The sequence below is a fragment of the Silene latifolia genome, chromosome X (genome assembly GCF_048544455.1).
Source record: "Silene latifolia isolate original U9 population chromosome X, ASM4854445v1, whole genome shotgun sequence".
Lineage (NCBI taxonomy): Eukaryota > Viridiplantae > Streptophyta > Magnoliopsida > Caryophyllales > Caryophyllaceae > Silene > Silene latifolia.
In genome coordinates this window covers 18813836-18840991 of record NC_133537.1, presented here as the reverse complement: position 1 = coordinate 18840991, position 27156 = coordinate 18813836, and the positions used below count along the sequence as shown (strand labels likewise).

The 27156-nt window shown below is 38.7% G+C and overlaps 1 protein-coding gene across 1 annotated transcript; it reads right to left on the bottom strand.

The window, feature by feature from the left end:
• Positions 1 to 24465: 24465 nt before the first annotated feature.
• LOC141616983 (uncharacterized) lies at positions 24466 to 25104 on the bottom strand. The gene has a single exon (XM_074434152.1). The coding sequence runs from the start codon at positions 25102 to 25104 to the stop codon at positions 24466 to 24468; it is 639 nt and encodes a 212-aa protein (XP_074290253.1).
• Positions 25105 to 27156: the final 2052 nt, after the last annotated feature.

The following is a 27156-nucleotide window of genomic DNA, read 5'->3' as shown; positions in this document are numbered from 1 at the left end:
GTTCGGGAGTCCACCGGCTATCGTGACTCACCCGAGTTAGTCCATACGTCATCCTACTTACCGGTACACTACCGTAGCACTAGTAGTTACTCTACTAACATCCATTACTAATTATAGATGATCGATAACACTAATAAGCATTCAATTAGCACGCAATGTAAATTCAAAGAGTGAAACCATTATCAGTATACCAACACGTGTTAGCCATTCTTAAACATGCTATTCACATCAATCTAAGCATTAAACTTCTATACACATTCACGCACACATCATTGGAAACAACTATGCCATGCAAGAAACTTAACGCTATCACATAATTATGAAACCATACAACGTTCCACATAGCGTTCACCCATACTCATAACCACCCACGTAGTGACCATCCGAGACAATAAGCATTAGTTTTGATATGAGGGCGCCTACTCATCCAAAATCGATCTCCTATTGCACTAATGTAGGGTTCATTTTATTAGACAAACATAGGTTCATTTTGGTTCATTGGTTTAGGTTTCAAAATCGTCGCTCTGATACCACTTTGTAACACCTCCTTCTTACTCGGCCAAGGTAATTGGGAGATGTTATCATCTCGGTTTCCCGAGGTGGAGAAATCGAAGTTGCAATTAAGAAACAATTAATATAAATAAAGTATTTAGTGGAATACATAACTATAAATGAATAAATGATACAACTCATGACTACTATATATGTTATCTATCAACTATCCAAGTACTCGACTCCAAGTCCAAAGCGCGGCCCGAACCTCGATCACGTCAACAAGCAAAACATGTACTCAAACTGCTCCCCATATGATCGGAAATATCATATGGATTGACACAGGCCACCCCGGAAATATGTGACAATTTACACAGACACACACACGCCAGTTTCAATAAATAAACATAAGACACGACATGATAAATAATATGCAACATGCCAATGATATGAATGAGACACGATTATACAATCACTACGCCAGTACCGGGACACGACCAGGCGTACCCACAATCACATCGGTACCGGGACACGCCCAAACGTACCTCACACAAAGGTAGTGGGACACGCCCAGACGTACCGGGTCCGAAAGCCAACCGGATCCCCTGCCAGGCGTCATGCCTCAACCACACGAGTCCCTCCGTAACTCAAGTCATTAATGTGCACATACCTCTTGAAGTGGAAAGCTCCAAGAGGCGATCCAAGCGGAAGACGGTCTCCCAACCGCCTTCCGTCTCCTCAATAACAACCAATCAATCACAAGTCGTCATATCCTCCAATACACATGACAAACATAATAAATGTAAGATACCACTTTATATGTCAAATATCGACTCCTTGAGTCATCACAATCCAACATCATGTTATAATGCATCATCAACACATATGATACTCACCCAAATTCTCAATTACGAACAAACATTAATTACTCATTATCATGTTACCATGGATTCTCAACAACAACACGAGACCACCAATGACTAGCTACAACAATCATGTTATAATGCAATGAAAACATACTAATGACACATGAAACCATCCAAACTTATTGAAACCGAGTAGGATTAACCTACCTTTTAGCGTAATCCATAAGCTAGTCGAAATCACCAAGTATCAATCTCATAAAACCGTCTTATCCTACATAAATCACATAATAAATATCACAAATCACCCTATACTATAATAAAACACAAAACCCCTTATTATTACCCACTAATTACCCATATATTAACAATAATTACTAATTAATCAACCCAATTAAAAAAACCCTAAAAGTTAGGGTTCATAAGACTAGAAAAATGGTAGATCTCAACTTACAAGTTGAAAGGATGAAGGAGAAGATGAGCAATCCTATAATCTAATATTGAATCCTATAATATGGTGTTTGTGAGGGTTTTAGAGAGAAGAGAACGAGTTTGGAGAGATAAAGAAGAAGATAGAAATGAAATAGAAGAAGGGAGGTTTGCGGGTTTAAAACCCGTCTGCCCAGAGTGCACTCGATCAAGTTCCAGACACTCGGTAGAGTGTCTAGTCTACTCGATCGAGTGATCCTCACTCAGTCGAGTGTTCAATCCACTCGGTCGAGTACAACGCAGTTCTCAGCAATGACTAGTTTTCATAAAACAGTCATATCTCACTCATTTCTTGGTAATTTTTGGCGTGTGACCTACGGTTGGAATCGTAAGAGAAAGATTTATCACCTACAATTGGAATCACATAAATACCATGTCTAGATCTCAAGTTATGACAGTTTTAAGACGACCCTTCTATAGGCGGACATTATAACAACTCCACTAAGTCTAGTATAGGTTATACTCGGTCCACCTATAGTCATACTTCATTCCCGAGTAGACTCATCAAACCCGAGGGTCCTCTCACGTATCCTAAGGTTCCTTTGCGGGTCCCAAAATATGCGAGCGTTATAGCAGGAGTTTGTTAGGATCAATCGGAACATCAAGTACCAGCTCTCTACGTGGGGTTGAGAGAGTTTTAGCACATTTGGTGATGTTTGTGTTAAGAGTAATGCACAAAAACAAAAACAGGCCCTTAGCTGCATTGTTGTGCTCTACTAGTTGTGTTGATTCTAATTATGGCTTAAGCTTGGGTGCTTGTATGTTGCTGGTCATCCAAGGTGGTGTAATTGTTGTTAAGCTTTGAGTAAAGCCAAATTGGTCTTTTGATGAAGGGTACATGAGCTCAATTGAAAGGAAAGTTGGAATGGGCATAAATGGTGACAGTGAGTCTTTCATAGTTGTGCCATTTCCAACTCTATTTGGTGAACTTGATGGTGGTACTCCTATTCGACCTAGCCAAGCAGCCCAAATCTCTATTCCAGGAAGGATAAGGGGTATTTGGATGAGTGAAAAATCTGAATTTGGAGTTCTAATGACTACTAAACCAAGCCACATGATTCAAATATTTGATCCGGGAGGGGCAAGGGGTGAGTATTTTAGAAGGCAAGCTAAATTCAGGAGCATGATTGCTCCTCAGATAATCTTTGTGGTATTTATCTATGATCCAGGTGGGGATCAAGAGAATTCATCTTTTAATGTAGTATTCAAGCTTGAAAGGACTCGAGTCTTCTGAAACTTCATGAAAATGCATCAATTCTAAGTAGGACTGATTTTTGTTTTCAATAAGAGCAGAAGAGTTTTTGTGGTGAGTTTGTGATTTTGTTAGTCAAAATTTGAGGACAAATTTTTTTTTTTTCAACAAAGGGAGTTTTGGAACAGGAGTTAAGGGTAAGAGTCACTTATTTTATTTACCAAGCAAACATATCAAATGAGAGTCCAAACATTCATCTTATTCAGGTGCAAATTCAAGAAGAAAATGAGCTGAGTTCCAAAAAACTGATGCAACAGTTTCAGAATTTCAGGTCCAACTTCAAAGGATCATATCCGGAGTTTTACTTGCTTAAAATTTATTTTCTTTATATGGATAAAATCTTGAAGAAATATACTTTCCTATGGAGTTAGAATCAACAAGATTCAATGTGTAGCTTTTTCACAATCAGACTTTAAAGACTGTCACGCAGGAATAATGTTGTTCAGTTTTCTGAAATGACCTGTCATCAGTAAAACTTGAATAAATCAAGATCTACATATGGGTTTTGGTTAATTTTTTTTTGAGATGAAATATAAATTCATTAGCTTTCATTTGAGCTAACATGGGCATTTTTAGGCCACCTGAGCAAGGAGATATGATTTTTCAAAGTTCTTACTGATGCACAGGAAAACTACTGAACAATCATTCATGACCTGATCTTACTCAAAAATCTATATCTCAAGTTCTAAGCCATAATTTCAGGTGACTATTTTTGGACATGAAATATAACTCCATTAGCTTTCATTTGGAACCTATAAGGCATTTTATTTCATCCTGAGCAGGAAGTTATGAATTCTGCAAGATAGAGCTGATTTCTAGAATGCTATGGCAAAGTCTGTTTCATATCTGTGTGCAAAAAAGGGCTGTCAGGTCTGATTTTTATGTCTTAAATGGCACATCCAGAGGTTTAATATGATCGTTAAGTTATGCCAAGGGTGTGAGCATCATATGGTAGGAAGAGGAGACCTTTTGAGGAAAAGGATACAACCAAATGCTGTTGAGAACATGAAGTGGTCCATTGACAGTGACAGTTTGTCCTCTCCTTTTCTCATGTCCCCTGCTCACTGAGTTCTACTGCCAGGAGCTGACTTAAGCCATGAAACAAGACAAGCAACATCTCCTTCCTGTCCTCAAGTCACTACAAATTAGTCCAACTCCTCTTAATTAAGTCTGAAACTGACAAACAAAGAAGACTTACTTTATGTTTTATTGTTTTCTAGTTCTTATGTTCAGTTTTGTATAAGATTTTTTAGCTGTTGTCCTGGTATTTTTGTGAGCAAATTATGGCCTTTGGATGCAGCCTTTAACGGTTAAGATCAAAGCCGTGGTCCCTATATAAACCAAGAATATATCCTTGTAATATTCAGATTTGAGTTTAAGATTAAAGAGTGAAACTTTGTTTCCTTTAATTTCTCTTGGTTGTTCGCTTGAGAAGCCCCTCTTTGCTAAGTGCCGGAGATTTAGAAAAGTGTCATTTGCCGTGTGCTGGGAAAACCTCTTAGTCTCGAACATTGTCTTTGTGCTTTGTTTGATTCATATCCAATTCATTTCATAAAAATCACAAAAACAGCAGCATTTGAGAAATTGTTCATTTTGAGCAGTTTTGCAGATCCAATTAAAAATACTTAGATACTCTTAAAAATCACCAAATTTGGCACAATTTTAGTTTACCCTCTTAATTAAATTTTCACCAATTTTTATTATTTTAGGAGGTCATTTACTATTTTCTAACAAAATTAGACATTTGACTGCACCTTGGTAGCATAGTCTGAGATTTAGTGTTTTTTCTGTGATTTTTGGGTTAATTAGGCCCTTAATTACAGTCTAATATATATGTAATGTTTACATATAAATTTGTCCGAGGTTTGATTATTTATTGTGATTTGATTATAATTTAAAAATTGTTTAAGTTAGAATTAGGGTTAGGTGAAATTGGGGTTTTTTTATTTTATTTTAATTAGTTGTTGGTGGTGGAATTTGATATTGAGAATGTTTATAAAAGTTATTACGCTTTCTTAAACCTAGATATAGTTGTTTTTGGTAGTTTGTAGTATATTATAAATTGGGCTAATTAATCTTATACCTTCTTATCTTATGACATAATGTTAGTATAATTTTGTATACCTAGAGAAATTTAATTGATGTAATGTTAGTATATTTTCTTATTTTGATTAGTTGTTGGTGATGAAAATTTGATTATGTGAAATTGTTAACCTTATACCTTTTATGATGTAATGTATGTTTCTTATTTGGATTAGTGTGATGAAAAACTGTTAATCTTATACCTTCTTATGATGTTAGTATTATACCTTTGGGATATTCTACATGGTACCCCTCAATTTTTTGACTTTCTACATGGTACCCCTACACTTTCTAAAACATACATGGTACCTCTAATTGTTGTCATTATCACTAAGTGTACCCCCAAACTTTATTTTTCGTCAATTAAACTCAGTTTTAGGCGTTAAGTGATTACTTGGACGCGTAACCTAGCGTGTCATTTATCATCCCATGACATAAGGACTCTATTAGGCTCAATACCCATCTTTGGACGTGATAATTTGGCAGGGGATCAATAAATTTTCCGTCAAATTTTTTTTAGCCCATTTAGCCCATATATATCAATAAATATTAGGATCGAGATGGATATTGAGCCTAATAGAGTCCTTATATCATGGGATAATAAATGACAAGCTTGGTTACACGTCCAAGTCATCACTTAACGCCTAAAACTGAGTTTAATTGACGGAAAATAAAATTTAGGGGTACACTTAGTGATAATGACAACAATTAGGGGTACCATGTATATTTTAAAAAGTGTAGGGGTATCATGTAGAAAGTCAAAAAATTGAGGGGTACCATGTAGAATATCCCTACCTTTTTTATGATGTGATGTTGAAAATTGGATGCTTTGATGTTAGTTTACTTTCTTATTTTGATAATTATTAATCTTTTACCTTCTTATGATGTTAATCTTATATCTTTTAATGATGTTGTGACGTTTAAAATTTGATGTTTTATTGTTAGTATACTTTCTTATTGTGATAATTGTTAAACTTATACCTTCTTATGATGTTAGTATACTTGATTTTTTGATAAATTGTATTTATCTATTTATATAGATTTATAATGAAGAGGGTGGAACGAGAATGGATATATGAAAGGGTGGATGATAGGAAGATGGTTAAGTATGTGACGCTCCACGATAAAGCGGAAAGTAAAACCAATAAATACAAGCGGTAAATGAGGAAATTTTAAAACTTTTATTTAATAGATAAGGTTTAGCATGCGGGAGTCACTTACATTCAACGGAGAAAGAGTATGCGGAAATAAAAACTTAGGTTCATACAAATAAGATAGTCAAAAAGTGGGGAAAATATATTCCTCGAACGACAAGACGAAAAAGGTGAGTCTAAACGGTAAATAAGTAATCTACTAGTCCAAGGTACACGCTAGCTCACACGTCTATACCCCACATATGCATCTTCACAAACCTGTCACTCATGTAAACATGAAAGCCACAGTCAGTGGTGAGTAACTCAAGGTTCTCCCAGCCACAAAATGTCAAAACAAACATAACAAAGAATATAAAAAGATAAGCACATTAAATAAGATGTGAGTGACTTGAATCATAACTAAACATGGGATCATACATGTTTAAGACTGATGTGACCATAATTGACGCATATTTAGCCCCCGAATTACCATTGTTTCCATGCTTTTTAGTGCCTATTTGGGTCATTTCTTATCTTTAGTTCTTTGTTTTGCATATTCTTTGAGATTTTGATCCCTTGGTAGGAAAGGAGTAAGAATCTTGCATTTTCATGGCAAAACAAGGCTAAATTGATCGTATTCAATGACCAAGCATCAAGGAGAGACAAGACTAGAAGGCCTTTGTACATAGCATAGTAGAAGAGCATTGTTGAGAAAGGATCCTTGAGTCCCCAAGGAAATCCCCAAGGAATTCATGAAGAAAAGGGAAGAAAAGAAGAAGAAATAACGCTGCCATACAATCCGTCCGTCCGTCCAAGCCCAATCCGAGCGTCCCGCAAAGGAATCCGCTCGGATTCCCCCTCGCCAATCCGAGCGTCTTGCCCAAGAATCCGCTCGGATTCCTCAGCCCAGATCCGGCCGTCCCGACTCCCATCCGCACGCATTTCAAGATGCAACACGTTTTCATTCTTCAAGCTACGATTAGAGAAGCCCTTCTCTCAGAAAATACCGGAGTCTCCTTGCTCAACTTAAAAAGTGTAATTACTAGTTTAGCCCTTAGTTAACCCTAATGCATCCTCCCTAATTTTCACTATAAATACTCCATTAGTCTAATTAGAGGAGCAGGTTCTTATTATGAATAATTAGTGTAGTTAATATCAATCAAATCTCTCTTCAATATTGTAATCAAGTATTAATCAAGTTTTAATCCAAGTTTTAGTTCTTTAATCTCTCTCTTGTTCTTACTTTATTTTGGGTAATTGAAGATTATTTGGGTTATTATTGGGAGATTGACAACCTCTCAATCTAGGATTCAAGTACTTCTATTATTCTTGCTTTATTATTGGAATCATTAGTAGGTATAATCTCTTAATCCCTTTTTAATTATTGCTAATTACTTTCATTTATTCACCATGTTTCATTATGTTAGTATGATTGACAACCTTTCTAGCATGATCAATATGATAATGAGTGAGTAGTCTCTTAGCTAGGGTTTAATGGGTGATTAGGGGAAACCAACATGGGGAATGATTCATGCTTAAATTAATATGCTTTCATATCTTATTTGCTTGCTTGTTTTGATCTTAATACATGCACATGTTATATTTGATGAAATGCTAAGCCTATGAATCCTTGCATTTACTATCATCTTCTATCCTTTCAACTTGACTTGTAAGACATAACCCAACTCGAGTCTTGTTAGACCATGCATGTGTTGAGTAGGAAAGATTAAGTCGACTTGTAGGTGTTGTACAATCTAATCGATTCGGCTCCGGGACCCAAACTTTCCTAGGATTGTAAGATATAACCCAACTCAATCCATCACAACAATAATTGCTTGCTTATAATTTGAGAACATGTTTGTATGATCATATCCCATGATTCCCCTATGAACCCATGACACCCTAGTGCTTTTAATCAATTGTTTACACCCCTTATTTTATTTACCTTGTTAGTTTATTTTCATTGCTATTTTAGTTTAGTAACCTTCTACATCAACCCAAATTGTGACACCCCTTAGACACTACTAGTTTCAATAGAATTCTCATTTCAATACCCGTCCCTTGGGATCCGACCTTTACTTGCCTCTTTACTAATTGTAGAGTTGTTTGTGAAGTATAAATTGTGTTTTGTATCGACCATTGACCAACGACCACATATGCTTAATTGTGAACACGAAATGGCCTCGATCAAAGACAACAAAGATAAAGAGAAAGGATGAAGTAAATAAGTAAGGAAGGCATAAGTAACACAAACAAATAAAGAAGGAAAGTAAAGAGAGTAAACACGATCACTTAACCACGAGCACGTATTTCAAGGAGATATGACCAATGCAACCATCCAAATAATGCAAGACCTTTACTACACTCATTAAATATAATTTCCCCTGGTAGGACGACCCTAAATATCATAGTAACACGGTCCTTTTCTAAATCTGGCCAGACTCTCGGGATAGAACGGTTCCCGATTTGACATGCGGCAGAACAGTCCGCATCCAAGACTCGATCGATAGAACGGAAGTCGAGTACCCAAATTCGGCAGAACGTTCCGAAAGAGGCGGAAGAAAATGAGATAAACCCGTACTTGGCAGAACGGCACAAGTACGCATAAAGTTAATCAAGCATGTAAGATAGCATTAAGACATTTCCACAAGAATACAACTCTTCACAAGTAATTATCAATAATAAATGTTTCATACTTGCATTATATTGGTAAGCATTTCATTTCATAAATATACATGCCAGTTAAATAAAATATAACAAGCGGTAATGGATAATTTACGTTATCTAAAATACGAGATAAAATACAACTAATTACCAATGGGTCATTTCTAAGTCTTCATCATGATAATGGGTTGGCCCAACAACCATAAGATGGACACAAGACCAACTAATAAAACACAATAAACCCAACTAATAAAACATAATAAGTTCAACTAGTAAGACATAACAAGTCCAACTAGTAAAACATAACAAAACATAAAATGGAGGAAGAAGGGAAACAAGGTGGATAAACCAACACCCAACCCATGTCCACCCTAGCCACGGCTAGGCCGTGGCCATGCTGCCAACCCACGACCACCGAGCCACCGAGCCAGGCCCCATTACCAACCCCACGGTCAGCCCAACCACTACAAGTCGGTCCAATAAACCCCACCAACACTTACCCAAAGCAACAAAACATGTAAACCACAAGACGAATTCATGAGCATGCTTGAGACGGAAATACACATTGATATTACCATTTATAGTAACCACCTTTTATCCACTAAAATCAGCTCGAAACAACCTGCAAATAGACCACCCAAACACCATTTACGGTTACCAAACAACCCGTGAAACAGCCCCCCATGAACCGTGCTAAACATGGTCCATAGCTAGACATTTAACACGAGAAATTCGAGTACACACAAGATGATATTAACATGTAAAAAGCAAGCACAAAAACAGTCCCTAAAGACCATATAACTCGTCCTAAAACAGAGCCCAATTCAGCCCCTGTCACGGCTCCAAAGCCGAATCCCTAGCAGTCTATGTGAGTCAATATTAAGACGAAAATGAAAGCAAGGTTGAGACAGAAACAAAGTACAACTAATACATGAATAACCACCACAAAATTTATCACAATAATGCTCAAGAAAAACCGTGAAAAACAACCATATTCACCCGTCCTTTGAGATGGAAATGCATTCGAGACAAACCCCCCATACCCGAAATCATTAAGAAGAAACAAGCTATGAAAATACCCAAGTCGACATGTAAAATGACTACTAAATCCACACTTTCAATCACACATATGAGAAAGGCATAAAGAACTAAAATTTACGACAAATAAGAGTATAAAACCGAGTAAAAGGGTGAAATATCGACACTTTGTCGAGTAACCTATCACTGTTACCTCTAAAGCTCTCTAATTTTCAAGAGAATGGTCCACAATGTAAGAGTCTCCCTCCGAGTCTTCAAATTCTTCACCTAGAAGCAAGGAAACGGAATATTTAAGCTAAAAGTCGAAACTTTTATAAGATGGTCGATTTTGAAACCTCCACAAGAGTGAAACTTTCTTACGTAAAAAGTTGAAGGGCAGAAAAGGGAAGAGAATGGCGCAAAAATCAAAGTAAACGGTCGAGAAATGAAGGAAAAATCTCAGTTTGAAGGTCGGCCAACAATGGTGTTCATGGTTTGTTTGTATACTGAGTGTTATTGCTGTTGATTTTTCGAAAAAAGAAAGGAGGAATGGAGGATTGACCGTGTAAGAGAGTGTGAGAGTGAGTGGGAAAAAAATCATTATTTTAGTGAGGTGTAAAAAGTAGGTGGGTGTGTTGTCGATATGTGATAAGTCGAGATTAAACTAGTCTCACATGAGAAATGTGACGATCTTTTGTTAGACGGAAATAAGTCTTAAATCTACTATAAGTTAAGAAAGGAATTTATTATTATTATTAATATCACTATTATTACTATCCGACTAAATATATATAGTTTTATATAAACTAAGGTTTAAAAGTATAACTTTTATAAAAATTATGTTTAAAAATAAAATTAATAAAATTAGATAATTTAAAATATTTTTAAAGCTATAATACGAAAAGAGCGGGTGTTACAATCACCCCTCCTTTTAATAAGTTTCGCCCTTGAAACTTGAAGTAAGGGAGATTAGTTTAAGAAAACGAATCCGGGTACTTGATATACATAGAAGCTTCCGGTTCCCATGTCTCTTCTTCCACGTTACCGCACTTCCACAAAACTTTCACCAAGGGCACAACTTTACTTCTCAACTTCTTATCTTTCTTATCCAAAGTGCGAATTGGTCTCACTTCAAAAGAAAGACTAGGCTCAAGCTCGGGAATTTCATTTTGCAACACAAGACTTGGGTCGCTAATGTACTTCCTAAGTTAAGACACATGGAACACATCATGAACTTTACCCAAACTCGGGGATAACTCCAATTTGTAAGCCACGTCACCAATCCTTTTCACAACATCATAGGGTCCAATGTACTTTGGACTCAACTTTCCTTTGACTTCAAATCTCTTTACTCCTTTCATCGGGGATACTTTCAAGAACACTTTATCGCCGATTTCAAACTCTAAGGGCCAACGACAAACATCGGAATAAGACTTTTGGCAATCTTCAGCGGCTTTCATTCTTTCTCGGATGATCTTCACTTGGTCAATTGTATCGGCTAGATTGTCGGGTCCTAGATCACGAACATCACTTGATTGATCCCAACAAATGGGACTACGGTACTTTCTTCCATAGAGAGCTTTATAAGGAGCCATCTTGATAGAAGCATGATAACTATTGTTGTAGGAAAATTTAACCAAAGGTAGGCTCTTCTCCCAACTAGTACGGAAATCAAGGGCACAAGCACGCAACATGTGGGATAATATCCGTATAAAACCCCTTAAAATTAAGGACTATAACGCAAATTACCATGTGATTAATTGTTATAAACGAAAAACAAGGGAAACGATAAAGTAACAAGAATCAACCTCGGGTCCTATGTAAAACACGGCCTAAGAACAGAAATCAAAGTAGATTTCCTCCTAATTGTTGCACCCAAGATCGTCTGAGACTATGCCCCTTGTGCTAGAAATTATTCTCTAATTGCCTTGCAATATTGAGAGAGCCTTTTGTGAGTTTTCTGATGTGAGATCTAGAATTTCAGAGAGAAATGCTCCAAAACCCTAATTTTGTGCAAATGATGATGATTAGGTCAAAAGGAGAGAAGCACTCTCCTTTTGTTCATTTCGGTCGACCAAAGGAGGGAGTGGGCTTTTACTTTCTCCTTATTAAACTCGTGGTCCGACTCATTTTGCTAAAAGTATATGACGGGTTTTAATTATAAATCGTCACTCGTTATCGGATAATAAAATATCGACTAGTAACATGAATTAGTCGACATATTAATACTTGTCCGATAATGACAATATTGTATAATTAATTAATTCAATATACATTAATTAAATATAATCGTTTATATTCAATTTACGAATTAACCGCTTAATTCACCTTAGCCATTATTATTTAATCCGTATTAAATAAGTATCTCAACATCGCGTTTGACTAATTTTTAGTCAATAACTCCGACTAACTGCTTAGTCATATTAGGCATCAACATGATCGTATTTTCATACTTGTCACATCTCTCAAACGTATCCTATAGGTGTGACTTTTAGGGACCAGTTGATCACCGCCATCTGTATGACAATAACGTCAAACTTATCTAGCAAGCCAACCGTTATTGATAAACGTGGACCAACTGATAAAAATACAAAAGTATACCCTTTGATCCTTTTAGAGATTTATATGTCATTGCACTAACTGTGGAGGACACCAGCCCCAACAAGCTCCCACTTGTCCGTACAAGTGTACGTGCAATAACGTTATCCGCACTAACTGGAGGACACCGGCTCCAACACAACAAATCTTCAAGGATTTGAATCGTCCTATCGGTTTGTCCGTCGGTAGCGGCATGTGGTCGGTATTCCTCTTTGGAGGTTTAGTTTTCGGTACTTGTCGTTAGGAGCACCTAGACCAAAACAATATTTATAGCTTCACAAACAACTCTACTATTAGTAAAGAGGAAAGTAAAGGTCGGATCCCAAGGGACGGGAATTGAGATGAGATTTTCAATTGCAACTAGCGGTGTCTAGAGGTGTCACAATTTGGGGTTTGAATATAAGATCACTAAACTAAATAGTAGTGGAAGTAAATAAGCAAGATGATTAAAAGGGGTGTAAACAATTGATAAAAGGCACTAGGGTGTCATGGGGTCATAGGGGATTCATGGGAATTGATCATACAAACATATTCTCAAATTATAAGCAAGCAATTATTGTTGTGATGGATCGAGTTGGTTTATATCTTACAATCCTAGGAAAGTTTGGGTCCCGGAGCCGAATCGATTAGATTTTACAACACCTACAAGTCGACTTAATCTTCCCTACTCAACTATATGCATGGTCTAATGAGACTCGAGTTGGTTTATGTCTTACAAGTCTCATTGAAAAGATAGGTGATGGGTAAAAAATGCAAGGATTCATAGGCTCGCATTTCATCAAACATAACATGTGCATAAGTTGAGATCACAACAAGCAAGCAAATAAACTATGAAAACATATTAATTTAAGCATGAATCATCCCCCATGTTGGTTTCCCCTAATTACCCATTAACCCTAGTTAAGGAAACTACTCACTCATTATCATGTTGAACATGCTAGCAAGGTTGTCAATCATACCAACAAAGTAAAACATGATGAATAAATGAAGATGATTAACAATAATTAAAAGGGGATTAAGAGAATTATACCTACTAATGATTCCAATAATAAAGAAAAGAATAATAGAAGTACTTGATGACTGATTGGAAGGTTGTCAATCTCCCAATAATAACCCAAATAATCTTTAATTACCCAAAATGAAAGATGAACAAAAGAGAGATTAAGGAAATGAGATTTGTATTAAGACTTGATTAAAAGTTGATTATAAGATTAAAGAGAGATTAGAATGATATAAACTACACTAAACATTGATAAGAAGAACATGATTATCTGATTAGACTAATGGGGTATTTATAGTGGGGATTAGGTACACAAATTAGGGTTTACTAAGGGCTTAAATGACGATTAATTCCTTGAGGAATCGCTCCTCTCAGAAAAATATGCGAGTCTCCTTTTTGCTAGTCTTTCCCCAGGTATGCGCATCCTTCATGGAATAAGTAGAAGACGGATTAGCTGTCACACAATCCGAGCGTCCAGGGCACGGGATGAGCGGATTGTGGGTCTTTTGGACGAGCGGATTTGTGGGGGTGGACGGGCGGATTGTGGTGGTTTTGGACGAGCGTCCTTCTAAGGAAGACGCTCGGATTGCTTGTCTTGGACGGGCGGATTGTGGGCAATCCGCTCGGATTGTAGATCAGCTTCTTCCTTTCTTCTTTTATTCCTTTCTCTTCATACAATCCTTGAGGATTTCCTTGGGGATGCAAGAATCTTTTCTCATCATTGCCCATCTACTATAGTATGTACAAAGGCCTTCTAGTCTTGTCTTCTCTTGTGATGCTTGGTCATTGAATTCAATCAATTTAGCTCTATTTTGCCATAAAAATGCAAGGTTTGCACTCCTTTCCTACCAAGGGATCAAAACCTCAAAGAATATGCAAAACAAAGGACTGAAGACAATAAATGACCCAAATATGCACTAAAAAGCATGGGAACAAGGCTAATTCGGGGACTAAATATGCTCAAATAATGGTCACATCAGCATGAAAAGCGGTACTCATCAACAACTTACGACCCATAGCATCTTGTAAGGCCTTCCAAAATCTTGAACAAAATCTCGGGTCACGATCCGACACGATCTCCTTAGGAACACCTTGGTAACGAACGATCTCCTCAACATAAGCACTAGCAAGTCGATCTAGAGTCCAAGTCTCTTTGATAGGGATGAACCTAGAACACTTGGTCAATCTATCCACAATCACCCATACGGCATCCTTTCCACCAACGGTCTTTGGCAAAGCCATGACAAAATCCATGAAGATGGACTCCTATTTCCATAAAGGAACATCCAACGGCTGTAGCAAACCTCCGGGTCTCTTATGCTCAATCTTCACTTGTTGACAAATGAGGCATTTTCCAACATAAGTCACAATGTCATTCTTCATGTTAAGCCACCAAAATTGAAGCTTCAAATCCTTATACATCTTGTCTCCTCCGGGATGGATTGAATAAGGGGATAGATGAGTCTCATCAAGGACTCTCTTTCTCAAGTCAACGACATAGGGGACATACATGTGGCTTTGGTAACGAAGATGTCCACTAGCATCAATCTCACAATCTATAGCTTTCCCTTCAAGAAGCTTGGCTTGAAATCTTTTGAAAGTAGCATCATCCACTAGGTTATCACGAATCCCACGAAGAACAATGGGTTTGGAAACCATAACACCAAGGTAATCAAAACAACTTTCCACTAGTTACAAACTTAACTTACGAAACTCGGCACAAAGGTCATCAGGAAGCACACGGATAGCTCTCACGGAATGAGTTGACTTTCTACTAAGAGCATCGACAACCACATTTGCCTTTCCTTCATGGTATAAAAATTCCACATCATAGTCATTCACTAACTCCAACCATCGTCGTTGTCTCATATTCAACTCTTTTTGGGTGAAAATATACCTCAAACTCTTATGATCGGTGTAGATACGACAATGAACTCCAATAAGGTAATGTCTCCACATCTTTAAGGCATGAACGACGGCGGCTAATTCAAGATCATGGGTAGGGTAGTTCACTTCATGAACTCTCAATTATCGCGAAGCATAAGCAACAACTCTCCTATTTTGCATAAGGACACAACCTAAACCCATCTTAGAAGCATCACAAAACACATCAAACTCTACTTCATCCTCAGGTAAGGTCAAAACGGGAGCGGTAGTCAACCTTCTCTTCAACTCTTGGAATGCTTCCTTACAAGCTTCGGTCCATAAGAACTTGGTCTCTTTCTTCAAAAGTTGAGTCATCGGTCTAGCAAGCTTAGAAAAATCCTTCATAAAGTGACGGTAGTAACCCGCCAAACCCAAGAAACTACGGATCTCACCAACATTGATCGGGCTCTTCCATTCCATCACGGCTTCAATCTTTGAAGGGCCACCATAACACCTTCCTTGGATATCACATGACCAAGGAAAGACACCTTGGACAACCAAAATTCACACTTGGAGAATTTGGCAAACCACTTTTGATGACGAAGAACCTCCAAGATAGTACGAAGATGATCGGCATGCTCTTCCTCGTACTTAGAAAAGATGAGAATATCGTTGATGAAGACCACAACACACTTGTCCAAGAACACACTAAAAGTTCGGTTCATTTGGTCCATGAAGATAGCGGGAGCACTGGTCAATCCAAAGGGCATTACCTTAAACTCGAAATGTCCATATCTCGTGCTAAAGGCGGTTTTTGGAATATCGGAATCACGAACGGGAATTTGATGATAACCGGATCTCAAATCAATCTTGGAAAAAGTAGAAGCATGATACGGTCGTTATGTACCAAAAATAAATACCTAAGTTACTACTAACAGAAGTCAGCGGTAAGTAGGGTCGATCTCCACAGGGAGGCTAAGTTGCTATCTATCTGTTTAATTCGGTCATCGGGTGTCACGAAATGGGGGTTGAATTGATTGTGAACTAACTAAACTACTGAAACTAGAGGCAAGAGAAGGGAATAAAGGAAATTAAAAATAAGAGAAAGGAAGTATGCTAGAGTCGGTCTCACCGTGGCGCCTATCGATCTTATACTATCGGGAATACTAAGGCGATTAGACTATTGATAAGAAGAGCTATGGTCGTCACCTTTCGGTCCTTAAACCGCCCTAGAGCGTAAACAGCTTAACTTTCGCCCTCACTGCAATACCCTATTGTAATTAAGCAAGCCTTTCCTTCCAATCTTTCGATCTAGGTCGGGGTTAACTACTTTTATAATTGGTCTCCTGCATGCATACATTCAACCTAATAACAATTAAATTGCCTAATACAATTCTTATCGCCAGACTAATCTATTCAAGTCAATTAAAACATGTTGCTACCATGGCTTCCCTAATCCTAAAATACTACGGGATTTAGCTAGGCATGGAATAAAGAAGAACAAGAAATAAAGAAAGAACAAATAATAAACATTAAATTAAATTAAAGAGAGAAAAGGGAAGAAAGGATTACTGAAATAAATGATCCGGAAATGAAAGAACAAAAGTAACAGTAGCAGTCCGAAGAAAAGGTAATTAGAGAGGTCAAGAGGGGGCGGAGTAACGTCCTCCTCTTAGATTTATTTTATAGCCTCAAAACATAAACCTAATCTAAGCTTAACGTAAATTGAGGCCCAATAGCTTGTAATTGCTCGATCGAACAGTTAAGTCACTCGATCGAACAGTTCCTGCGTCTGTTTACTCGATCGACCAAAAGATAAGGCTCGATCGAACAGTTGGCCACTCGATCGAACAGTTGGCCACTCGATCGAACAGTTCCTTCGTCTGTTTACTCGATCGACCAAAAGAAACTGCTCGATCGAGTGGTTCCTGGTTCCAGCTCGTGTTGGTCTTGTAATTTGGTCTTTGACTTGGCCTTTTAGCTCCCGAAATAGCTTCACGCATCCCAAGACAACAATATTTCCCGCTCCAAATTATCTCTTCCTCCAAATGCATGCAAAACGGACGGTAAATGACTTGATTTCACTACTTTATGGCTCATTCCTGTAAATAAGACAAGAACTTCCAAAGTATGCAATTCGGGGCATATTCGTAGCAAATAACTACTAAAATAGCATAAAGATGCGTGCAAGAATAGACTAAAAAGACTATATAAAATGCACGTATCAAATCTCCCCAAACCAAACCTTTACTCGTCCCCGAGTAAACTAAATGCAACTAAAGGAACGGAAAAAGATAACTCAGAGCTAGCTTAACTTGTCTACTTGAACCAATTTAATGCAACAAAGATTAATAGTTTAAGCTAAGCAGTCAATACGCAAACGAATTATGAGCTGTTTAGAATTATAGCCAACCTATCGACCTTGCAAGACCAACAAAATCGGACTCTCTCGTGGTCACTCTTCTCTCATGAAGCAAAGGGTGAATATTTATATGTAAAAGAGAGAAGAAAGGACAGTCACTCACCTAACTGCGATCTACATAGCATGCATGCAACAAAAATGAAAGACAATTCAAGAACTAATGCACATACTCCAACCAATAATGTCCGTCACAGCCAAGGGCTTACAAATAATTTGGGAACAGTGAGGTTCAGGTGAGAAAGGGCAAAACATGTTATGGAAATGTGGAGGTAAAAGCGTCAAGCTAGTTCCTAACAGGACCATATAAGACCGTCCCAATCTCAACTGACTGAAAAATAAACACAAGTGCCCTTCATTGGCACAAAACTCACCATCCAAATACACTATGTCCTCAAAAATATATGAATAAAACGGAGGAGGGAGACCGTCACAAGATAAAGATAAGCATATACAGTCTCGAAATATAACCAGTTCAAAAATTTGATAATTTTGCTTCTCTGGTTTTCACGTGAATCACCATGTCTTTTTTTTTTTCATTTTTTTTCTTTTCTTTTTTCTTTCTTTTATTCACGTATCATCTTTTTCTCTTTTTTCAATTCTTTTTTTCTTTCCTCCTTCCTTTATTTTCCAACAACTCCATACAAAAGAGATACGGCCAAACTGCGGACGAAAACTCATACCACAAAAGAACATACTAACTAGCTTGACTAGGCAGGCTTAGTTTGGGATGTAGCTAATGGGTCAAAAGGCAAATTTGGCTAATGTGGAGCTAAATGGGTGAAAAACATAAGGAAAGGGAAATTTGCAAGGCCCTCCCTGCATGTGACACCAACCACGAACCCGAATATGTGCATTTTGACGAGAAATTGAATGTCATAAATGTGCAAAAGAGACGAACATGCTATGCAAGGAGTACTACTCAAAATTTCTAATGAACTGGTCATGAATGTCACCAGTTCAGTTATGGGCTCTAAATCTCAGAATTTTTAAGTAGTTTGCCAATTTATAGGTCAAGTCTAAACAGTCAGCTTATATTTGAACAGAATTAAATTGTAGATTATGCGTATGACAAAGCTAAAAACTATCAACGGAAGTGCAAGGCTCAAGTAAATTGACAAGTTATAGTGCATTATCATCATGGAAATCTACCGTTCCGACTCAACCTACATGCTAAAATAAACGTGAAATTTTTTGAATTGTAACAATTTTTCAATTTTTATTGAAATTTTTGAATTTTAACGAAAATAAACAACAATGCAAACATAAATTAAATGTGATAACTGAAATGCAATAAAAACAATATGCAGACACAGATATGGATGCATAACCTCCCCAAACCAAACCGTACAATGCCCCCATTGTACCAAAACATGGAAAGGAAATGCAAACTAAAGGAGGAAGAGAGTAAAAGCGGAAAACTTACAAGACATCATAAAGAGGGAACCTCCCCAAACCGACCATGAACATGGGAGGTCAAAGAAAGTCAAACAGTAGCTCCATAGACGGAAAACAGCAGCTGGGAGTCAAAACTACTCGATCGAGCACTTGGAACAACTCGATCGAGTGAACTGGTGCATGGAAGGACTCGATCGAGTGAAAAACCACTCGATCGAGTAGGCGTGTTATTGACTTTGATCGATCGAGGACGAGTACCACTCGATCGAGTGAAGGCTTCCCCAAAAAGTGCTCGATCGAGCAATAAACTACTCGATCGAGTACTATGTCCTGCAAAACACGCATTCCAAAGCTAGAAAAGCATAAAGAGTTCGTAAAACAGCGTTTAAAGTTCAACAATAAGCTAAAGAGAAATAAATAGTTCATCAAAAGTTCAAAAAAAAAAAAAAAAAAAAAAAAAAAGGTCAGCCTCCCGTGCGCTAGCTTCAAACAGTCCCGGCTCGACCTTCTTCTCATCATCCAACAAAGACAGATCATTGGCCCACTACTAGGCCTCGACTAGATGCGGTAGCGCAATCGTCAGGCGGACATCCGGCCTCCACAGCTTGGCAATGTAAGAACAACAGCTTCCCACAGCATCCGGGTCCCAATCTATCACCTCATCAAGCAGCTTTTTCCTAGACGGTGTAGCTTTATCAACACCTCCTCCCCGGGTCGTCTATCCGGGCAGTTCCAGGACTTCATGCTAAGAGCACCCATCTCACCTCCCGGGTCTTTGAACTTGTCAAGACCTGTAGAAAGAGAAACAAAGACACGTTCCTCCAATTCGCTCCCAGAATAGGGCGGAGGCGTCAATAAAGCAGCAATAAAATGTGACTCAGAAGGACTATCAGACGGTATATCAAAGGACTCTTCATGAGGGACATCATCACATGGCGTGATGTGCATGGGTTCCCTAGGGTCATCAGACTTAGTAAAAACCAAGTCCTCCCCTCCGACCTGAAAGGTAAGTGTCCCAACCCCGACATCGATAATTGCGCCAGCAGTGCACAAAAATGGTCTTCCCAAAATAACGGGAATGTTACGGTCCTCGGGTATATTTAAGACAATAAAATCTACGGGAATAAAGAAATTCCCGATCCTAACAGGTACATCATGTAAAGCTCCTTTGACCCGAACATAAGAATGGTCGACTAGTTTGATCGTTTTAGCGCGTGTGAACATAGTCAACCCAAATTTCAAGGCAAGAGACAAAGGTAAAATGCTAATACTAGCTCCTAGGTCACATAAAGCATTATCAATCGAATGGGTCCCTATTGAACATGGTATAGAAAAACGACCTGGGTCAGACATTTTGGGCGGGGTCCCATTTCGAAGAAGTGCACTACACTCTTCAGTCATAGCAACATTCATTACCGCCTTAACATCACTAATATCCTTCTTAGACCAATTAATTTGACCAATAAATTCAGAATACGAGGGTACCTGGGCAATCATCGCTTTGTAGTGATCAGCGACATTGAGATCTCGGATACGGTCCAGGAATGCACGGTGTGGTAGCAATTGTTGTGGATAAGGAACTTGAACAGAATAGAAGTTGACTATATGTTCCTTTTTATCATCATTAGAAATAGGCATTATTGACGTATCGTCTTCATGTCCATAGTAAGGCAATTCGATCGAGGTATCACAAAGACTAATCGAGAGCTTTCTTCACTCATATTGCTCGATCGAACAGTCACAGAGACTGTTCGATCCAGGTCTTGTTCTTCAGCCGTGCTCGATCGAACAGACCTTGTGACTGTTCGATAGAGGTTCTCCTTCCCAGCAGTGATCGATCGAACAGTATCTGAGTCTGTTCGATCGTGGTGATCCCTTCCAGCTTCGTTCGATCGAGTGATGGGATGAAGAAGTTCACTCGATCGAGTTGATTTTTCACTCGATCGAGTGTCTGCATTGCACGCAGCAAGTATTAATTCCAAAAACTCGTCTAAATCATCCTCCGGGGTATCTTCATGAAACGGAATGGTGTCGGAGTTGATAGCATACACCGTCTCACATTGCTCTTGCTCGGTAATTAATTGATCACACCGAGCCTCTAGCTTCTTCATACGGCTATCAAATTCCGCACTAGAATTATGACACTGTAGTGCAAGTGCATTTATTGTTGACTTCAGTTCTTCCACCTCATCATTCCTAGCAAGTGAAGGGGTTGGTTGCGGTGGAAACAAATAACAAGGCTGTTGATAGCCTTGTTGCATCAACGGTTGCGGTCGAGGAGCGACATCATAGTAACTACCACAACCCCAAGAATCTTTCCTCTCCCAATTGGCAGATTTTTCAGTTTGAGCTTCAAACTGAGCAATAAGCTCGAAACGGACGTCATCTTGGCAAAGAATCGAAGGTACTCAAGCCTTCCCTTCGATAATCTTTCTCTAAAAACTGACTAATAGACCTGTAGACCTATCAAAACAGCGCTGAAGAAAAAGATTAGAACGGCCTCAAGGTACTTAGTCTTCCCTTGAGGTGAAAAAAGAACAAAATAAATCGGATAAAAAGCGTCGCCTCCCCGAAGAACGGCGCCAAAATTTGATACGGTCGTTATGTACCAAAAATAAATACCTAAGTTACTACTAACAAGTCGGGTAAGTAGGGTCGATCTCCACAGGGTGGCTAAGTTGCTATCTATCTGTTTAATTCGGTCTGTCAGGGTGTCACAGAAATGGGGGTTGAATTGATTGTGAACTAACTAAACTACTGAAACTAGAGGCAAGAGAAGGGAATAAAGGAAATTAAAAATAAGAGAAAGGAAGTATGCTAGGAGTCGGTCTACCGTGGCAGCTATCAGATCTTATACTATCGGGAATACTAAGGCGATTAGACTATTGATAAGAAGAGCTATGGTCGTCACCTTTCGGTCCTTAAACCGCCCTAGAGCGTAAACAGCTTAACTTTCGCCCTCACTGCAATACCCTATTGTAATTAAGCAAGCCTTTCCTTCCAATCTTTCGATCTAGGTCGGGGTTAACTACTTTTATAATTGGTCTCCTGCATGCATACATTCAACCTAATAACAATTAAATTGCCTAATACAATTCTTATCGCCAGACTAATCTATTCAAGTCAATTAAAACATGTTGCTACCATGGCTTCCCTAATCCTAAAATACTACGGGATTTAGCTAGGCATGGAATAAAGAAGAACAAGAAATAAAGAAAGAACAAATAATAAACATTAAATTAAATTAAAGAGAGAAAAGGGAAGAAAGGATTACTGAAATAAATGATCCGGAAATGAAAGAACAAAAGTAACAATGAGCGATCAAGAAAAAAGGTAATTAGAGAGGTCAAGAGGGGGCGGAGTAACGTCCTCCTCTTAGATTTATTTTATAGCCTCAAAACATAAACCTAATCTAAGCTTAACGTAAATTGAGGCCCAATAGCTTGTAATTGCTCGATCGAACAGTTAAGTCACTCGATCGAATAGTTCCTGCGTCTGTTTACTCGATCGACCAAAAGATAAGGCTCGATCGAACAGTTGGCCACTCGATCGAACAGTTCCTTCATCTGTTTACTCGATCGACCAAAAGAAACTGCTCGATCGAGTGGTTCCTGGTTCCAGCTCGTGTTGGTCTTGTAATTTGGTCTTTGACTTGGCCTTTTAGCTCCCGAAATAGCTTCACGCATCCCAAGACAGCAATATTTCCCGCTCCAAATTATCTCTTCCTCCAAATGCATGCAAAACGGACGGTAAATGACTTGATTTCACTACTTTATGGCTCATTCCTGCAAATAAGACAAGAACTTCCAAAGTATGCAATTCGGGGCATATTCGTAGCAAATAACTACTAAAATAGCATAAAGATGCGTGCAAGAATAGACTAAAAAGACTATATAAAATGCACGTATCAAAGCACCTTTGAGTTGATCAAACAAATCTTCAATCCTTGGTAGAGGATACTTATTCTTGATAGTAACACGGTTGAGCTCACGATAATCGATACAAAGTCTCATGGATCCATCTTTCTTCTTCACAAAGAGAACGGTAGCACCCCAAGGTGAGGCACTAGGTCAAATAAATCCTTTCTCAATCATCTCATCAAGTTGCTTCCATAAATCTTTAAGTTCGGTTCGCGCCATACGGTAAGGAGCTTTAGCAATCGGTCTGGTTTCGGGCACGAGGTCGATGGAAAACTCTACATCATGCTCGGAAGGTATTCTGGGCAACTCCTCGGGAAAAACATTGGCGTATTCACAAACCACGGGCACTTCTTCAAGATTCGGAAAAGAAGAAGAAGTAGAAGTCACCTTACACAAAAAGACTTGGTGACCTTTCTTTTCCATACTCATCAATTTCAATGCGGAAATCAACTTCACACCTTCTTGGGAGCGAACTCCTTTATATGAAACACGGGTACCTAGCAGATTTTTGTGGCGAATGTTTTGATCTCTACACTCGAATATTGCATCGTACTTAGACAACCAATTCATACCCAAAATCACATCGAATTTCTCAAGGGGAAAACAAAGTAGGTTAGCGGGGAAAAGAGTTCCCGAAATTAAGATAGGGACATCGGAAAAAGAATAGGAACATGAAATGATCTCTCCGGATGGTAAGGATATATGGGTATCCTCACTAGGTATAGGCTCAAGAGCTAAATTTTCTGAAAACTTGGATGAAATAAAAGATAAAGATGTGACGGTGTCGAAAAGAATAAGGCATGGTTGATCAAAAATTGAGAACATACCCGTAATGATGTCGGGATGAGCGGCGGCTTCGGCACGACTTATGACATAGATGGTTCCTCTTGGCTTGGCTTTTGGAGCTTGAGTGGAAGAAGAAGTAGTAGAAGCTTTCCTATCAGGGCAATCATTGTAGCGATGTCCGGGCTTCTTACAATGATAACAAGTCAAAGGTCGATTGTAGCATCCAACTCTGAGGTGTAAGGCTTGCTTACAATTTAAGCACTTGCGAGCTTTCTCAAAGTTGGGGTGGTTGTTGCTTGGTTGGGGAACTTGTCCGCTTGACTCTTTTCCTCTTGGTTCTTGCATCCTTGGTTCTTGTACTCTTGGCACAAACCTCTTCTTAGCAAAGTTTGGTATCGAAGAAGGCACAAAGGGTCTCTTGCCATGAAAGTTAGGACGGTAGGAATTAGAGAAGGAACGAGGCTTAGCATCATCATCAATAGCCTTCTAGGAATTCTCGGCCCAAAGAGCATCATCATAGACCGCCACAAAGGTCATGGAGTCTCTTCTCACCATACTTTCCAACTTGGGATTCAACTTGCTTCGGTAGGAGTAGACACGTTCATCTTCATCTTTCACGAAACTTGAGGCATAATGAGCAAGATGATTGAACTTGTCGGTGAAAGCTTGAACGGATAGTCCTCCTTGCTTGAAATCAATGAACTCCTTCAATTTTTGTTGCTTGAGTTCTTTAGGGTAGAAACGAATTTCCACAAGGGACTTGAAACAGTTCCAATCAAAGGTGAGGTCTTGAGTGACGGAAGGTCCGGTTAGAGTCCACCACCTATCGGCCTCCTTTACAAGGAAATGAGAGGCACGCTTCACTTTGTCTCGATCTTGGACATCATAAAGAGAGAAATTCTTCTCCATGTCACGAAACCACTCCGAAAGCTCAATAGGATCCACTTCACCACCATAGGTCCTAGCTTTGTTTCTTGTTATTTGGCTTGCAATCCAAGCAAAACTTCCTTGACGATCTCCTACTTGTGGGATGGGATTGGCTTGAACATTGACATTTTGTTGATTTTGAAGAATTTGAGTAAGGTCTTGCATGATAGTATTCTCCACATTGCTTGGTCGCACCATCTTCTTAAGGCACAAAAGAAATCAAAACAAGTTTGTACTTAACAAATAGCATACACAATAAGACTACCAACTTCGGTCCTTACTTCTACCAATCTCTCATTCATTATTCAAGGTCAAGTTCAAGATTTAAGTTTGGGTACACGTGTGTGGATCGGGAGCAACATAGGCTCTGATACCAACTGTGACGCCCCGCGATAAAGCGAAAAGTAAAACCAATAAATACAAGCGAAAAATGAGGAAATTTTAAAACTTTTATTTAGTAGATAAGGTTTAGCATGCGGGAGTCACTAACATTCAACGGAGAAAGAGTATGCGGAAATAAAAACTTAGGTTCATACAAATAAGATAGTCAAAAAGTGAGGACAATATATCCCTCGAATGACAGGACGAAAAAGATGAGTCTAAACGGTAAATAAGTAATCTACTAGTCCAAGGTACTCGCTAGCTCATACGTGTATACCCCACATATGCATCTTCACAAACTTGTCATTCATGTAAACATGAAAGCCACAGTCAATGGGGAGTAACTCAAGGTTCTCCCAGCCACAAAATGTCAAAACAAACATAACAAAGAATATAAACAAATAAGCACATTAAATAAGATGTGAGTGACTTGAATCATAACTAAACATGGGATCATACATGTTTCAGACAACAAAGATAAAGAGAAAGGATGAAGTAAATAAGTAAGGAAGGCTTAAGTAACACAAACAAATGAAGAAGGAAAGTAAAGAGAGTAAACACGATCACTTAACCACGAGCACGTATTTCAAGGAGATATGACCAATGCAACCATCGAAATAATGCAAGACCTTTACTACACTCATTATATATAATTTCCTCTGGTAGGACGACCCTAAAGATCATAGTAACATGGTCCTAGTCTAAATCTGGTCAGACTCTCGTGACTGAACGGTTCCAGATTCGACATGCAGCAAAATAGTCCGCATCCAAGACTAGATCGACAGAACAGAAGTCGAGTACCCACATTCGGCAGAACGGTCCGAAAGAGGCGGAAGAAAATGAGATAAACCCGTACTTGGCAGAACGGCACAAGTAGGCATAAAGGTAATCAAGCATGTAAGATAGCATGAAGACATTTCCACAAGAATACGACTCATCAAAAGTAATTATCTATAAAAAATGTTTCATACTTGCATTATATTGGTAAGCATTTCATTTCATAAATATACATGCCAGCTAAATAAAATATAACAAGCGGTAATGGATAATTTACGTTATGTAAAATACGAGATAAAATGCAACTAATTACCAATGGGTCATTCCTAATTCTTCATCATGATAATGGATTGGCCCAACAACCATAAGATGGACACAAGCCCAACTAATAAAACATAACAAACCCAACTAATAAAACATAAGAAGTCCAACTAGTAAGACATAACAAGTCCAACTAGTAAAACATAACAAAACATGAAATGGAGGAAGAAGGGAAACAAGGTGGATAAACAAACACCCAACCCGTGTCCGCCCTAGCCACGGCCAGGCCGTGGCCATGCTGCCAACCCACGGCCAGCCACCGCGGCCACCCAGCCAGGCCCCATTGCCAGCCCCACTGTCAGCCCAACCACTACAAGTCGGTCCAATAAACCCCACCAACACTTACGCAAAGCAACAAAACATGTAAACCATAAGACGAATTCAAGAGCATACTTGAGACGGAAATACACATTGATATTACCATTTATAGTAACCACCTTTTATCCGCTAAAAGGAGCCCGAAACAACCTGCAAATAGACCACCCAAACACCATTCACGGTTGCCAAACAACCCGTGAAACAGCCTCCCATGAACCGTGCTAAACATGGTCCATAGCTAGACATTTAACACGAGAAATTCGAGTACACACAAGATGATATTAACATGTAAAAAGCAAGCACAAAAACAATCCCTAAAGACCATACAACTCGTCCCAAAACAGAGTCCAATTCAGCCCCTGTCACGGCTCTAATGCCGAATCCCAAGCAGTCCATGTGAGTCAATATTAAGACAGAAATGAAAGCAAGGTTGAGACAGAAACAAAGTACAAC

Bases quoted from the DNA above. Each gene is read 5' to 3' on its own strand.
- LOC141616983 (XM_074434152.1), bottom strand. From the start codon at position 25,104: ATGGTGCGACCAAGCAATGTGGAGAATACTATCATGCAAGACCTTACT.